Below are 15,345 nucleotides of genomic sequence, written 5' to 3'. Positions count from 1 at the left end.
GCTGTTCCCCACACTGAGCCACATGGACTGAATAGAGAACTGAATGGTGAGTTTCCCATGGCCCCGCCTCCCCGGTGTCAGTGATTGGTTGAGGGGTTGGCATCCTCCTCAAAGCTGGGACAATCATAGCCCTTAAGTTTCCCAGTCCTGGCCAATCAACGTCTTTGTAAAGGGTCTTTGAATCTGGAAATGGGAGAAGCCCTTTACTCAGTCGCTGTGGTCCCAGAGCTGATGGGATTTGAAACTGCAGGAGGGGGATTAAGACAGGCAGATGGAGACAGCTGCCCTTACTGAGTTTTGGTTTCTGAGTCTCCATTTTCCTTTTTCCTGCTTCTGTTAGTCTGATTTGGGTTTCCATCACTTGAAACCAATGCAGGCAACACTTTGCAAAAAATAATGAACTATGCACAGAATGTAAATTTTGCATAAAATTTAAGGGAAATATAGGCCTCATCACTTGGGCTAAAGGGCCTCCAATGACCCTATTTAAAAAACAGTCCTACACCCCGGCCAGTGTGGCTCAATGGTTGAGCATGGACCCATGCACTGGTTTGATTCCTGGTCCGGGCATATGCCCAGAGTTGCTGACATGGTCCCAGTAGAAGGCACCCAATAGTGTTGCTGTTTCCTTCTCATCGATGTTTCTCTCTCTCCCTCTCCCTCTCCTCTCTTCTCTTTCTCTGAAATCAATTAAAACACACACACACACACACACACACACACACACACACACACAGATTAAAACAAAACAAAAAAACCCTGCAATGAAACAATGGGGTTTGATTTGCTTATGAAGCTGTGCTTGGTCAATCTGACTTTCTCTCGTATCCCTGAAAGCTCAGAGGAGTACAGAATGAATGACTAAGCAGCCGCTGGTTGTGCATAATTCTTCCCTTGGAGTGAAAAAGCTTGAGCTGAGCTGGGTGTGAGACAAAGACACCTTCCCTACAGGATTGGTAACTGCTCAGCCAGGGGAGAAAGTGAGTCAGAGATACAGAAATCCCACTTGCATGAGCCTGAGACCCCGTGGCACATTCGAATTGGCCAGGAAAGACGGCCTGTCCCTCCCCTCGGACTCCGCTTTGGTTACCGCCATCAACAGTGTTAACTCACGCCCTACGGAGCTTGGCCCGGGCCTCGGCAGCTGAAGGGTGAGCAGCTCTGATGTCAGGCCAGCAGAGCTCTTTGCTAACCATCAACCTTGCCCACGTTTTCCCCCGCCTTGCCCCTCCCAGGGGCCGCCTGGTATGTCCCGGCCCAGCTCCTCCGTCCCTGTGCCCCTGGGCCAACCCTCCCGAAGTTTCCCTTCCTCTCTCCATAGTTTGCTGAATTTTATGCCAGGTTCTTGGTTTCTTAGGAACCGTAGTCCTCTACTATTTTCTGCTTCCTGTGGCTTCCCAAACTCGTGTGGTTTATTGTGAACGAACCCAATAAAAGAGGCCCTTTGCTGCTGTTAACTCTGCCTCCTGCTCAAGCCAAACGATGTTGGCCGTGTCCAGCGCTCGGCCTCCAAGGTCAGCTGGAGGGATGGGAAGTCCGGGATGCCAGCATCTGCGAGGCGCTCCAGCGCGGTTCTGTCCCGACTTCACATTTCCACACAGGGCACCCTGCCAAGCGACAGGCTGCCGAAAGAGCTAAGCCATTTTTTTTTCTTTTCCTTTCTGTACTCTGGTTCTCATTAGGCTTCTGAGTGTGTGCCCGCCGGTAATGACAGGTACACAGATGCTCCTCTGCTTCACCGCCAGGGCAGCTCTTTAAAACGCTCTCCCGGGCGGCGGGCGGCCAGCTGCGGCCTGCTTCTGCAGGCTCCGCAGCTCTCCCAGCCCCCAGCTAATGGGCAATCACAGGAGCAGCACAGGTCAGCACCTGCCCACGGGCAGGGCATGGCTTCCTCTGGCTCAGCCAGGGTCTCTGCGTTTCCCACTTCGACGCAAGACTCTTGACCTTGGCTGCTTTCTCTGAAAGCACCGGAAATTCCGTTGTTGGCAAATGGCACCTTCTCAACTTTCCTTCGGGGTGTTTCTTATGATTTTGGTTTTTTTTGTTGTTGTTGTTGTTGTTGTTGTTTTTGTTTTGTTACTCCTCACCTGAATGTATTTTTCCCATTGATTTTTAGAGAGTAGAAGGGAGGGGGAGAGAGAGAAGCATCGATGTGAGAGAGACATGTGCCTTGACTGCAGCCGGTGATGGAGCCTGGAACTGAGGTACGTGCCCTTGACTGGAATCGAACCTGAGACCCTTCCGTCTGAGGGCCAACACACCCTAACCGCCAAGCACCCGGCCAGGGCAGAAAGTCTCATTTTGACTGTCTCTTTCCCAGTTCGGAGCATTTTTTTAAAAATTGACTTTATCTCGATGACTGCAATTGATTTTATTTAGGCTACAGCCAAATCTGGAGAGAACCACAGATCCAAATTTGAGACTCTCAGGGAGGTGGTTTTGCCATAGACGTGTATAGGGAGGAGTAGACAAGTGATAGGTGGGGCGATCTTATGGTTGGGGTTGTTTCTGTGCGAGGCTTTCTGTCCTGGGAGATACCAGGCCATTGGCTGACAGCCCCCCAAAACCCCGATGTCCTCTGTTCCCAATGACCTGTGCCACAGATGCTTACCCCGGCTCTCCCCTGTGGGAAACCACGAAACAGATGTGTCCGTGCGACCACAGGCCAGCTGGGAGCTTTTCCTGCCGGGAGCAAGTGGCTATTTATTGTCACCTGAGGCTCCAGACGGCCGCCATGAAGCCAGACAGTGCAGAGTCATAAAAAGCAATATGGTATTATATGGAGAGGATGCATCCTGCCGGGGAGGGCTGAGGTGGGGCGGGGTGGGTGGAGGTAGTCAGAACAGCCTTCCCCCACGAGGAAAAGTGAGGACCTATGGACATCAAAGGGTGCCTGGGTGGAGTCGCTGGCCGGAACATGGATTCTGGGGCCAGACCCTCGGGTCCAAAGCCTGCCTGTGGTTAGCTTACTGCCTGACTTTGGAAGGCAAGTTATATAACCTCCTGGTCCCTGGTTTCCTCTATAAAACGAAGTAAACAGCAGTACTGTTTGTTTTCCATTGCTGTGTAACAAATGACCACAAACCCAGTGGCTCAAAACAGCACCCCCACACACAGCAGCCTGCAGAGCTGGAGGTCAGAAGTCCACCAGTGTGGCTCTGTTCTCTGCAGGGCTGAAGGCTGAAGCCAAGCTGTCAGCGAGGCCGAGTTCTCCTCAGGAGGCTGGGGGAGGGGAGAGACCTGTTCCCAAGCCCATTCCTGTTGTTGGCAGAATTCGGTTCCTTGTGGTTGTAGGACTGAAGTCCCTGCTTCCTTGCTGGCTGTCAGCTGGGGGGCCAGTCTTAGCTCCTAAAGGTCCCTTACCTCCCATGCCATGCGGCCCCCTCCAACTTCAAGTCAGCAAATCCGTATCCTGCTTCGTATCTCTCGACGTCCTCAACTTCAACCAGGTGGAGAAAACTCTGCTTTTAAAGGGCTCTGTGAGGAGGTCAAGCACACACGGGTAACCTCCCTATGCCAAGACCAGCTGCCCTTATGGCAGTACCTGCATGGGCATCTGATTGACTACGCAGGAGAACGTGTGTGTACGTCAGGGCCGAGAATCCAGGGGACCACCTTGGCATTCTGTCTGCCACGCCCACCTACTTCTGGGGAAGTTGTGAGGCCTAAGTCAGCCAAGTGTCGGTAAGTACTTAGCACATACCCAGCAGGTTTCGAGTAGAGATTTGCAAGCAAAGAATTAGCCAGCTGAGTTCCCAGGGTTGGGGAGAACGTGGTTGGGGTGGAAGGTGCGTGTAAGGGGTGGGGGCCATGGGACAGCTGAAGAACATCCTCCAGTTCTCTGCTGAGGGGCTTCATTTCGATCTGAGACAGGAAGAGCCTGTCCTCCTTGGGCGAACAACGCTGACAGCCTCCCTGACGTTGCTGCGCTGATCATGGCCATGAGCCGGGCTCCGGACTGGCCCTCTCAGGAGCCATCTGCTCAGGGATGTTGACTTTCGGAAGAGCGAAGAAGTCTCCTCCGGCTGTAGGTCCAGGGATCCAGAAACCCCTCACATCACAGCTTTCCCCAAACCGGCGGAGCAAGGACCTAACTGAGGGAAGTGGGAGACGGAAGTGGATCCCCGCTCGCGCTTCTAACCACCGCACACAGGACGTGGGAGAGGCCACTTCCTTGCTCAGCCTGCCATCCCGGGCGGAGGACGGGACGGTGGCCCAGGCCCCGCTGGCCCCGGGGGCAGGCCGCTGGCCATCACCCACGAGAAAGAACCCGGACTTTTATCCGCGCTGTGGGCTGAACTGCCTGCTCCCAACACATCTACGCTCCGCTCCCAGTGGTCTGGGGCCAGCAGGAGGTAAGCAGGAACAGAGATTAAAAAGAAAAAGTGGCGGCGAGAATCAAAAGCTTGCGTTTTTCATTCCACGGATGCCATGGTGGGAAGGAGCTTTCCTTTCAAAACTGCCTAGATTAGACCACTCTCCCGTCCAGCTGGTGCTCGGCCCTCTATCGTGGTCCTTTGCCTCCCCTCCCTCCTAGATCTGCCTCAGCTTCCGGGTTTTCTCAAAGCTTCTGGATCTTCTCAAAGCTCGCCCCTCTTGCTCCCTACCTCCCCGCCCCGGAAAACTTGGGTCAACTGCCATTTCTGAAAAGCTGCCCCGCCTCTCTGCTGTGGTGTCCAGAGAGAGAGAGACTCGGATTGCTCTCTCAGTGACAGCACGGAGACAGGAGGGAAGGGGAAGCCAGGAGCTTCAATGGCGGGAAGAGCACAGCGTCCGCCCACTGAGAACCGCGGGGTCCGTCCCTGCAGGAGCCTGTAACCGTCCTGATGCCCCAGGACGATGCCGAGAGAGAAGAGCAGAGAGCGGAGGACTCAGGTTTGCGCTGTGGCTGCTGGAGTGTTCTCACCGGTGAGGCAGGACCCGGTCTGGCCTGGCCTGTCAGGGCGAGCGGAATCCAGAGGAGCCAACCAAAGACCCGTGGGCGGGACGACCAGGCTCAGCACCCGTGTTGTGACGTGTCAAAGGGCAGCTGTCTTCTGGCCCCGCAGCTCATGTGCGGGGGGTGGGGGGAGAAACCGGAAGCTCGGCCTCTAGGAGGCCAGGGCGGTAACACCCCAAACAGGAGTCACCTGGGCTCCGGGTCGGCCCTGCCTCCCATCACCCCTGAGAAAGGAAAGCTTCGTCGGGCGGCTGGGTCCGTGAGGACTGCCTTCCCCTTGCTCCTTTGCTCCCCATGCTGCTCTCTCCCCTTCATGATTCAAGACAGGGTCACCGTGCCCGACGGAGCCTGCTCACCCACCCGCCCACCCCCTGTGATCAGTGGCAGAAACACTCCCCCTGATCACAGTTTGGTGATGGTGCTGCGGCAAGTGACATTTTGAGGAGGAAAGAGAGGAGGGGAGGGGAGAATAGCGGGTCCAGGAGGTTCGCAGAAAGCCTGTCGGATGACACGTGCACAGCCCACCCCGCACAGCATGTCTTTCCCCTTCACCGCCCCTCATCACTGCCATCCAGATGAGCAAATATTGACCCACGACCTCCAAAACAACGCATACGCTCCCTCTTCCACGCCGTGAAACCCCAAAGGAATGTCCGGGGGAAGAGAAGGGCCGGAACCCCTCCCCCGTTGGTAATGAGCTCAAGTTATAGAAAGATCATTTCCGGCTTCCTACCGTGACTTACTAGCGTGATGGTTTAAAAAAAAAAAAAAAAAATCACTCACTCAGACGAATGAATGGCCTCTCGGGCAAGTGGGGAAGAATGATGACGCGGCTCCTTCCGCTACCTGCGCCTCTCCCGGGCGGGCGGGCGGTTTGCTGACACCACCCTTCTGGGCAGCAGTGCATGCAGGTAGTTGTTGGCAGAGCAGGCTTCACACACGTCTATCCAGCCCTGGTGCTCAAACAGAGGCTGGGCGGTGGCTCCAAATAAGGAAGGGTCATCTATGCACGAGGTAAGCCATGAGCGAGGCCACTCGCTGTTTCTCCCTTTGCGGTCGGTCCGTCCTACTTATGTGTCTGCACTGTGATCCGGAGCCTCCGCTGGCCAGGGCTTCCGCCCGCCCTCCTATCCCAGGGGTCAGAGCATGCTCTCTCTTAAGGCAGCGAGTGACCCTCTCCCACAATTAAGCTCTGAGCTGACGAGTCTTCCTCGTTCCACTTGTGGAATCCGGTTTGGCTCAGTGGATGGAGCCTAGGCCTGGGGACTGAAAGGTCCCAGGTTCGATCCCAGTCAAGGGCATGTACCTTGGTTGCGATCACATCCCCGGTGCAGGAGGTAGCTGATCGATGTTTCTCTCTCATCATTGTTTCTGACTCTCTACCCCTCTCCCTTCCTCTCCGTAAAAAAATGTTAAAAAATAAATAATAAATAAAAAAGCTGAAACCACTTGTAACCCTGATATACGCAACAATACAGAGAACAGTGTAGTGCACATGTGTCAAACACAAGGCCCGCGGGCCAAATCCGTCCCGCCAGGCCTTGCAATGTGGCCCGCACCGCGCTGTCATCACTGCACTCCGCTGCGTTTCCATCACAATGACAGTTTATGACTGTTCAGTAAACCATTCGGCCCGCGATTTAGGCTGGATTTTAGATTTTGGCCCCTTCTCTGATTGAGTTCGACACCCCTAGTGTAGTGTGTTCTCTGCAGCTGACCAGCCGGCTACGGCCCACAAATCTCACGCGTGACCTCCGGCAGCCGAAGGAAGTGATGACTAAATGTCACAATGGTCACATTAAACCAGCCACACACGACGGCTCCACTCCTGTTATTACAGCCAGGCCCCCCACCCTCCCTCTCCCCGGCCTTGTACGTTCAGTGAAACGACCAAGATCATATCTGATCAGGAAATGCACGTCCATGACGCCGGCGGTGTAGAAACCAAGTTCAGTATCAACTGTAGGACAGACTGGTGAGAAAGAGTTTTGCTTTTCTGCCAAAGTAGTCAGGACCAGAGTACCATGGGGAAGTTTAAGGCCAGGCGCCATGACTAAGTGAATGCTGATCTACATTTACAAACTCAAGGGACCGCCCGCAGTCCCCCATTCCTAACTCGATGGCAGGCGTGTAGATAATTTCCTAAGGGCAGCATTTCCTAGTCCACTGAGCCAGACGCCCATGTTATTGGCGCAATAAAGATAATGTCCAGGGTGACTGTCTGAGAAGCAATCACAAATGGCTTTTTTTTTTGCACACAATTAGCGACGGAATTGAGAACCACTTTCTTCCTAATAGAAAATCAGCAGCCACAGAGTGGCCATTGAGATTCACCACAGTGATTTCGGCCAGTAATGCTGTCTTTAATTTCTGGAGAGTTCCCTCCCCGGGCAGTCTCAGCACTCCAGAATAATGAGCAAACAGTAAACGGGGCGGCACTGCGATTTATGGTCTCCCCATGGCCCCACCCCCCACCCCCCAGGCTCCCGAGGGACCGCTCACCCCATGACATCTCATCTTGCAATCTCTTGTATTAAGAAGATGGATGGGTGTGGTGCGAAAGTAAACGGTGGATGTGCTTCAAATTCAGGCAAGTCTGTGCTTCAAATCAGGGTCCTGAGCCAGGGATCGCAGCCCTGACCCCTTCACCTTCACCGCCCCTCCCCGAGCTTTTACAAAAACATCCCTCCTAACTGTATCCTGCATATGCTTGGGATCTTATTCCTTTATCTTTTGCTTCGGGTTTTGTTTTGTTTTTTTTTTTAAAAAACTCCCAGGCAGATTTTTGTCTCCTCTGTGAAAGCATCAAGCCTCAGACCCAAGTCAACCCACATCCCCAGAACACGAAAGCTGCCTTGGGGTTTTAACCCTCACCGGAAAGGGACAAACCAGCTTTTAAATAAAATAAATAAAACGGGGCGCCGACCTTATCAGGGGCCTGCGGGCTTGCTCTCTGGCCCGGCTGACCCCGGGCGGCGCGGGGAGAGGGAAAAGGGGAGTAGCCGGTTTGCAGGGAGTAGCCCGGTTTGCAGGGAGCAGCCCGGCTCTCTGGAAGGCGCCCAGGGCCGCCCTGGGCGCAGAGCGAGCGCTGAATTCCAACCAGCCCTGGAATGGCTCGGCTTGGAAGCCTCCTTCTGGAAAACCCAAGCCCAGGGCGACTTTCCACCATAAGAAAGAGGGCGGGAATGGCCCAGGGGACAGAGCGGGGCGCAGGAGCGAGCCTGGGAGCTCCAGGGGGGAGGAGACGCTGGGAGCGTTGCCTGGCAGAGCTGCTGCACAGAAACTTTCTCCTGCCCTGAGATCAGCTGGAGGCTGAAGGCTGAGGTCTGCAGAGCTGTCGGGTCTGGAGGGGGACACATTCGGAGCCCGGGCCGGGCGAGGGCCGGGGGCCGGGGCCGGGGCCGGGGCGCGGGGACTCACCTGTTCCAGCGGGCCACCTTCCTCCGGTAGTAGCGCAGCGCCTCCGGGCCGGCCAGGAGCCAGTCTTCCGGCCCGAGGCCCGGCGGCTCCTCCGGGACGCTGTACAGCGGGTGGGCGAAGAGGGCCTGCAGCTTGGAGCTGGGGCCGCCGGGGTCACCGCGGTCGCGCTCGGTGCCCGGCGGGGCCCGGGAAAAGTTGTGCGCGGCCGCGCGGGGCTCCGGGGCGGCGGCGCGGCGCGCGCACGGGCAGCTCGGCGGGCGCTCGCGGGGCCGCAGCCGGCGCCGCACCCGCGGCCACAGGTGGAAGTAGAGGTCGGCGGACAGCAGCGCGCCCAGCAGCAGCAGCGTCAGCAGGCGGTCCCGGCGCAGCCCTGGCATGGCCCCGCCGGGGACCCGGAGGGGCGCTGGGCGCGGAGGGCCGGGCGGGGTCGGTGGGGCCGGAGCGCTCCCCGCGCGGGATGGTAACTTCGCTTTGCAGGGGCGGCGCCCTTGAACTTAGGAGCCGGTGCAGGGGCTGTGCGGTCCGGCGGCGTCGGCGGGCGTTCCTCCTCGGCGGGGAGTGGAGACCGGGGGGTGGTGTCTCCTTCTCTCCCCGCACCCGCCCGCCCCGGAGCCCGCGGCAGGTGAAGGGCCGGGGCGCCGGCGCGGCTGTCCCCGCGGACGGACGGACGGGCGATGGCCGGGCCGGGCGGGCACAGCGCGGGCGCGGGCGGTGCGCTCGCCTCTAGGAGGAGCCAGGCGCCCGCGGAGCCCGGGGCTCTCTCCGCCGGAGGATGGATGCTGCCGCCCGCGGCTGCTGCGGCTGCTCCCGCGGCTCCTTCTGCGGCTCCCTCTGCGGGCGGCGGGACGCCCGTGCCCCCGGCTCCAGCGGGCGAGCTGGTCTGCGCGCCCGGCTCCTGGGGGCGGAGGGAGCGCCGGCCGCCCCCGCCCGGCCCGGCGCCGCCCCCCCGCCCCCTCCCCGCTGGCACCTGCCTCCGCCGGCCGCCCGCCCGCCCGCCGCCTCCGATCCCTCCGCCGCCCTGCCCTTCCACCTGGCCGCCCGCCTCTCCCCGGGCCCCGGGCCGCCCAGCCCCCCGCGCCCCGGGCCCTCCACCTCCCAGCCCAGGGTCTGCCCAGGCCTTTGCGGGGCTCAAGCGGTGTGTGTGTGTGTAAAACCCTTGCTTTCCTTTCTTTTTTATTTTATTTTTTAAGAAGAATGACAGCTCCCTGAAAGCCTTTCTCCTGTAAGACCGGCCAGATGTGTGTGTTGTCTGTTTCTCCCCGCAGAGCACACGCTCCATCCAGAGCCGCGGTGCGTCGCGTGCGCGCGGCAAGACATAGGAGCTCGGGACACCCCAGCTCCGTGAATGAGAAAGTTTGGCTTTTTTAAAAAAAAATTTAATATATTTTATTGATTTTTTTACAGAGAGGAAGGGAGAGGGATAGAGAGTTAGAAACATCCATCAGCTGCCTCCTGCACACCCCCTACTGGGAATGTGCCTGCAACCAAGGTACATGCCCTTGACCGGGATGGAACCTGTGACCTTTCAGTTCGCAGGCCGACGCTCTATTCACTGAGCCAAACCGGTTTTGGGGAAAGTTTGGCTTTGCAAAAGAAGGCAGGCGCCAAGATTCTAGGTGAATCTTGGCGATTTCCTGTTTGGACGGAGTTTGGTTCCAGCGTGGCCTGAGCTTTGCTTTACAAAGAGGAAATTTTTCCTGCACTCCAGGAGGGAGCGGCCCCTCCCTGCTGCCACCGCGCTGAACTTTTGCCTCTGGCGTGGTGTGAAGATAGTTGGCCCAAATGAATCACCGGGGGACACCTGCGAGGGAGATCCTGCGAGGGCACGGGTCCTCCCAACCCCGTTTTCCTTGGGAGAAAGAGGGAGGTGGCGGCGGGGGACCCCGGGCCTGAACTCCTGGCTCCTCCGCTCAATGACCTGATGGAGAAGGAAGCCTGTTGGACTGAAGCGGCAGCCCCACTCTCGTGCATGTTCAGGAAAGCACATCTCTGCCTGGAGCTGCTTGTCCAGGCGGCAAAGCTTCCCGTGCGAGTTCATCCTCCTTCTATCGCTGGAGTCATGGCCCCCAGACACACTTGGGTGGGTTCAGATCGGGGTTCTTCCCATCTGTGTGTGGGTTCGTGGGTGACTCTTGAACCCTTTGCCAGCCCCTCATGCTGTAAATGAAGACAGCATGGAGCCTTCCCCACGGGGTCATTGTATGGTTTTCAGTGAATTAAAGTATAGAACCAGCCAAAACCGGTTTGGCTCAGTGGATAGAGCGTCGGCCTGCGAACTGAAAGGGCACAGGTTCCATCCCGGTCAAGGGCATGTACCTTGGCTGCAGGCACATCCCCAGTAGGGGGTGTGCAGGAGGCAGCTGATTGATGTTTCTACCTCTCTATACCTCTCCCTTCCTCTCTGTAAAAAATCAATAAAAAAATATTTAAAATAATAATAATAAAATAAAATGTCATATGTGTAATTGTTGCATTATTGTACCTAATTTGATAATTTTTAAAGAATACTCCCATTTAAGGTATCTGTTTGCAGGTCAGAAAATTGTAATTGTGTAATGCTCTGAAATGTAAAAAAAAAAGCTAGCTGTAAGTAAAATCAACTATTAATAAATCCAAGAAAACTTACGTTGTGGCCTCATATGCTGGCTTTTGCTATCTTCTTAAAGAGATGGTTGAACCAACGTGTTGAACTTTGATGTTAAGAATAAGCAGGTTAATAAAGGTCAGCAGTCAAAAAAGTTGCATTAATTTTTTTTGAAAGGAGGTACAGGATAGCGGGCAAAAATATACGTGTAAGAATAACCTTGGTTTTGCCGGGACCAGTTTGGCTCAGTGGATAGAGCGTCGGCCTGCGGATTGAAAGGACCCAGGTTCGATTACAGTCAAGGGCATGTACCTTGGTTGCGGGCACATCCCCAGTAGGGGGTGTGCAAGAGGCAGCTGATCGGTGATTCTCTCTCATCGATGTTTCTCTGTATCCCTCTCTCTTCCTCTCTGTGAAAAATCAATAAAATATATTTAAAAAAAAAAAAAAGAATAACCTTGACTTAAATTAGTGTTTATATTTTGCATTGGGAGAAATCCATACACTCGTGTGTAGCTGATTTCAGATCATGCAATTCTTCTAAGCAGCACCCTGTACATGATGTGAGTTTTTATACCAGAATAACAACAGATGTGTTTTCCCTGCTTCTTAATCCCTTGACAGCACATCTATTTTCTGAAGGAGGGAAGTTGGGATTTGGGGGGTCTTTAGAAAGCCATGTCTTAAATTATTTTAACTGTTGTCTGGCAACTCTTAATCCCATATGTGAGTCCACAACTCATAGGAGAGACAAACATTAAACAAATGTTACACAAATCAATATCCTGGACGGGCTCAAAGGTCAGTGTCAGAACATCAATACAGCGGAAATAAATAGGAACGACTCCAAAAAGCTTTGAAAACTAGCACAGGTCCTGACTCAGTCACGTTGGAGGGGGTGGAGAAGTGAGAATTCCACTAGTGAGGTCTGGGATGACCCTCTAATTTCCAAACATCCTTACGACAGACCTCTCTCTTCACAAAGCCCATGCTTCTCCCTTTCTTCCCCTCCATGTCCCGCCTCCACAACTCCACCCCACATGCTTGTACCTCTTCTCTTTATTCCATCACTCCCCAATCCTTCCAGATGTAGGGCAATCTGCTCTATTCCTGCTGGCTGCCATTCCCCTCTTCATTTCTTAAAAAATTAAAAATTAAAAAGGTATGTAATATAAAAGCCTAAGCGACCATTATGGCAGAACAACCAGCTGCTATGACGCACACTGACCACCAGGGGGCAGATGTTCAATGCAGGAGCTGCCCCCTGGTGATCAGTGCTCTCCCACAGGGGGAGCTCTGCTCAGCCAGATGCCGGGCTCACGGCTGGTGAGTGCAGCAGCAGTGGCGGGAGCCTCTCCTGCTTCCACAGCAGTGCTAAGCAGTAGCGAGTCAAGTATTAAAGAGCAGCAACCAGGCAGACAGTAAAGAGCCAGGACTCCCGGACTGAGAGGGCACAGGCCAGGCTGAGGGAAACCCCCCCCCCCCCCCCAGTGCATGAATTTCATGCACCTAGCCTCTATATATACAGTAGATCCTCAGGTTATGTCAGAGATCCATTCCTAAGGTACAACGTAAGGTGCCGGGATAGGTTTGGCTCAATGGATAGAGCGTTGGCTTGGGGACTGAAGGGACCCAGGTTTGATTCCAGTCGGGGCCATGTACCTTGGTTGCGGGCAAATCCCCAGTAGGGGGTGTGCAGGAGGCAGCAGATCGATGACTCTCTCTCATCGATATTTCTAACTCTCTATCTCCCTCCCTTCCTCTCTGTATAAAATCAATAAAAAATATATTTTTTTAAAAAAAAGGTACAACGTAAGGCGATTTTCGCTGTAAACCCATCTACGTAAGCACCTACGACACTTACCTGGAGCACATACGCAGCGGTAATAAAATGAAACAGCAAAAACAAAATTTAAAAGAAAAATAACAATTCCTGACCTTTATTTGTGGTAAACAAATAATAAAAAACAAAGCACATATATACATACGTCAAAATATCGGACCTCGGACCTATATATATTTATTTACATATATATATATATATATATATATATATATATATATATATATGTAAATAAATGGGAGATGGCGACGTAGAACGACGTTGTCCAACGTAACCCGAGGACTGCCTGTATACAGAGAGGAAGGGAGAGGGAGATCGAAAACCTGATGATGAGAGAGAATCACTGACTGGCTGCCTCCTGCATGTCCACTACTGAGATTGAGTGCACAACCCGGGCATGTGGCCTCGACGGGTCTCAAACCCGGAACCCTTCAGTCCGCAGGCCGCCGCTCTATCCACAGAGCCAAACCAGTCGGGCCTCATTTCCTTTGGATTGCTCGGCTCTGCTGAAGAAGGCAACACTGAGCTGCAGCACACATGTGTCGCCAGAGGGCCGGGCTGCCCTTTTCATAATGTATGTATATTTAGTTATTCGAACAATACACAAATATTTTATTTTTGTATAATATTTGGACACTGTGCAACATTTTAGAGTAAAAAGTGGGGTTCGCCCTCCCCTTCTCCCTCTCTCATTTCCTTCCCCAGAGGTATTAGCTATTCCTTTCAATATATTGTCTACTCAAATAACTTTCCCTCCACCTTATTAGTAAGTAAAGGAATGCAAACGGAAACAATGGAAAGGGATAACCTCTTATCATATTTTCATCGCTACAAATGAAGGAAATATTCAGAACTGGCTAGGCCCTAGGCTTGGGAAGGAATTTTACATTGGAGCCACGGCTCTGAAAGTTAATTTGGAAACGTAAACACATTTAGATTTGATGTCAGTCAGGAGATTGAACACGTGCCAGTTATTTGAATGAGAGCGTTTTAATCAAAATAAATTGTTAACGCGTGAAAGTAACGCCTCTAAAAGTCCCAGAAGTTAGCATGTGCAAAACGAAGCTATTACTCGTAGGCTGGGAAAAGGGGACAGGGAGGACTCAAGGACAAAGAGGGTTCCAACACCCCAGCCCAAGGTTGAGATGTAGGCTTCTCTGAGGACCACGTGTCCGCCACTGGGAACCCAGCCAGCGGTGGTGAGGCAACTTTCCCCGTGGGAGGCCATGCGCCCATGGGAAGGGGAGGCAGAGGCCTGAGGCCATGGCCAGAGCTACTGGGGGAATGGCTACCCTGTGTGGGAGAGTGTGGCCCCAGAGAGTGGTTGGCACAGGCCTGTGGGGCTGCTGGGCTTCCCTGCTGCATGACAGATGGAGGCCTGGGACCCAGGATGCCTTCCTGCCACCGCTCCATGGGTTGCAGTGTCCCTCTGGCGCCCTCTATGGACAAAGCCTGTCACTGTGCCAGCTGGTAGAAGAGAAAGGTTTGCAGGGTCCACCCAGCTCCCAGCTTTCAAAGTCCGTTTGGGGCTGAGACACAACACGTTCACAACTGGCAGAGACTTTGACTGCAGAATTCCATTTTTTTATTTTTAATTAAGGAGAGCAGAAACCGGTTTTGCTCAGGGGACAGAGCGTCAGCCTGCAGACTGAAGGGTCCTAGGTTTGATTCCAGTCCAGGGCATGTACCTTGGTTGTGGGCACATCCCCAGTGCGGGGTGTGCAAGAGGCAGCTGGTCGATGTTTCTTTCTCATCGATGTTTCTCTCTATCACTCTCCCTTCCTCTCTGTAAAAAATCAATAAAATATATATTTAAAATTAATATAAATAAATAAATAAAATTAAGGACATACTTAAAAGTGTGCATCCAACTTAAAGAATGGTTCTTGGGGTAATAAAAAAAATTGGGAAATAAGCTCAAGTCAAAAATCAAGGACTGCTTGAGCAAAATGTGGTAATTTCCAAGGCGAAGCCAGATTGGTTTATTGTTATAATTTGAGGTGAAAAATGTGTGTTCATAACTTTTATGACTCATTAAAATACACATTTATTTCTATGTATGCAGAGAAACCTTTGAAATGTTTGGTGTCTTCGTTCATCAACTCCTTGGATCATGGCTCCTAGTTATTCTGTAAATATTTACTGAACAAATGCATCGTTTCTGCTTCCCGGAGCTGCCGGAACAAAAATGCCACACACTTGGCAGCTGACAACGACTGAAACTTACTCTCCCATCACTCGGAACGCCCGAGGTCTGAACTCCAGGGCTCCCTCCGGAGGCTCTTCGTTCTTGAGGTTCAGGCTTTCCTTGGCTTGTGGCCTCATCCATGGAAACTCTGCCTCCCTCCCTGCCTGGCCTTTTCCTCTGTGGGTTTTCTTCATAGCAGAACTCTCATCGTTGGACTCAGGGCCTGCCAGACAATCCAGGGTGACCTCATTTTGAGATCCTTAATGGAATTGCATCAACATATCTTTGGAGGGGGTGGGTGAGCCCCATTCAAGCCACAGCTGTGTGAATAAATACACAGCAATATTTTACAGAGGCTTCCTTGTGTGGTA

General features: G+C 53.5%; 1 protein-coding gene across 1 annotated transcript in view; it reads right to left on the bottom strand.

Moving 5' to 3' along the window:
- The window catches only part of FAM20A (FAM20A golgi associated secretory pathway pseudokinase), a 30,593-nt gene extending 21,279 nt beyond the window's left edge, over positions 1–9,314 (bottom strand). Inside the window, exon 1 of the mRNA XM_036451190.2 lies at positions 8,360–9,314. Within this exon, the coding sequence (XP_036307083.1) occupies positions 8,360–8,736 (377 nt within the window). The 5' untranslated portion in view covers positions 8,737–9,314. The remainder of the gene's footprint in view (positions 1–8,359) is intronic.
- Positions 9,315–15,345: the final 6,031 nt, after the last annotated feature.

This window comes from Pipistrellus kuhlii, unplaced genomic scaffold (assembly GCF_014108245.1).
Source record: "Pipistrellus kuhlii isolate mPipKuh1 unplaced genomic scaffold, mPipKuh1.p scaffold_m20_p_22, whole genome shotgun sequence".
Lineage (NCBI taxonomy): Eukaryota > Metazoa > Chordata > Mammalia > Chiroptera > Vespertilionidae > Pipistrellus > Pipistrellus kuhlii.
Note: the sequence above shows the minus strand (reverse complement) of the source record. Positions and strands in the feature narration are given on the sequence as shown.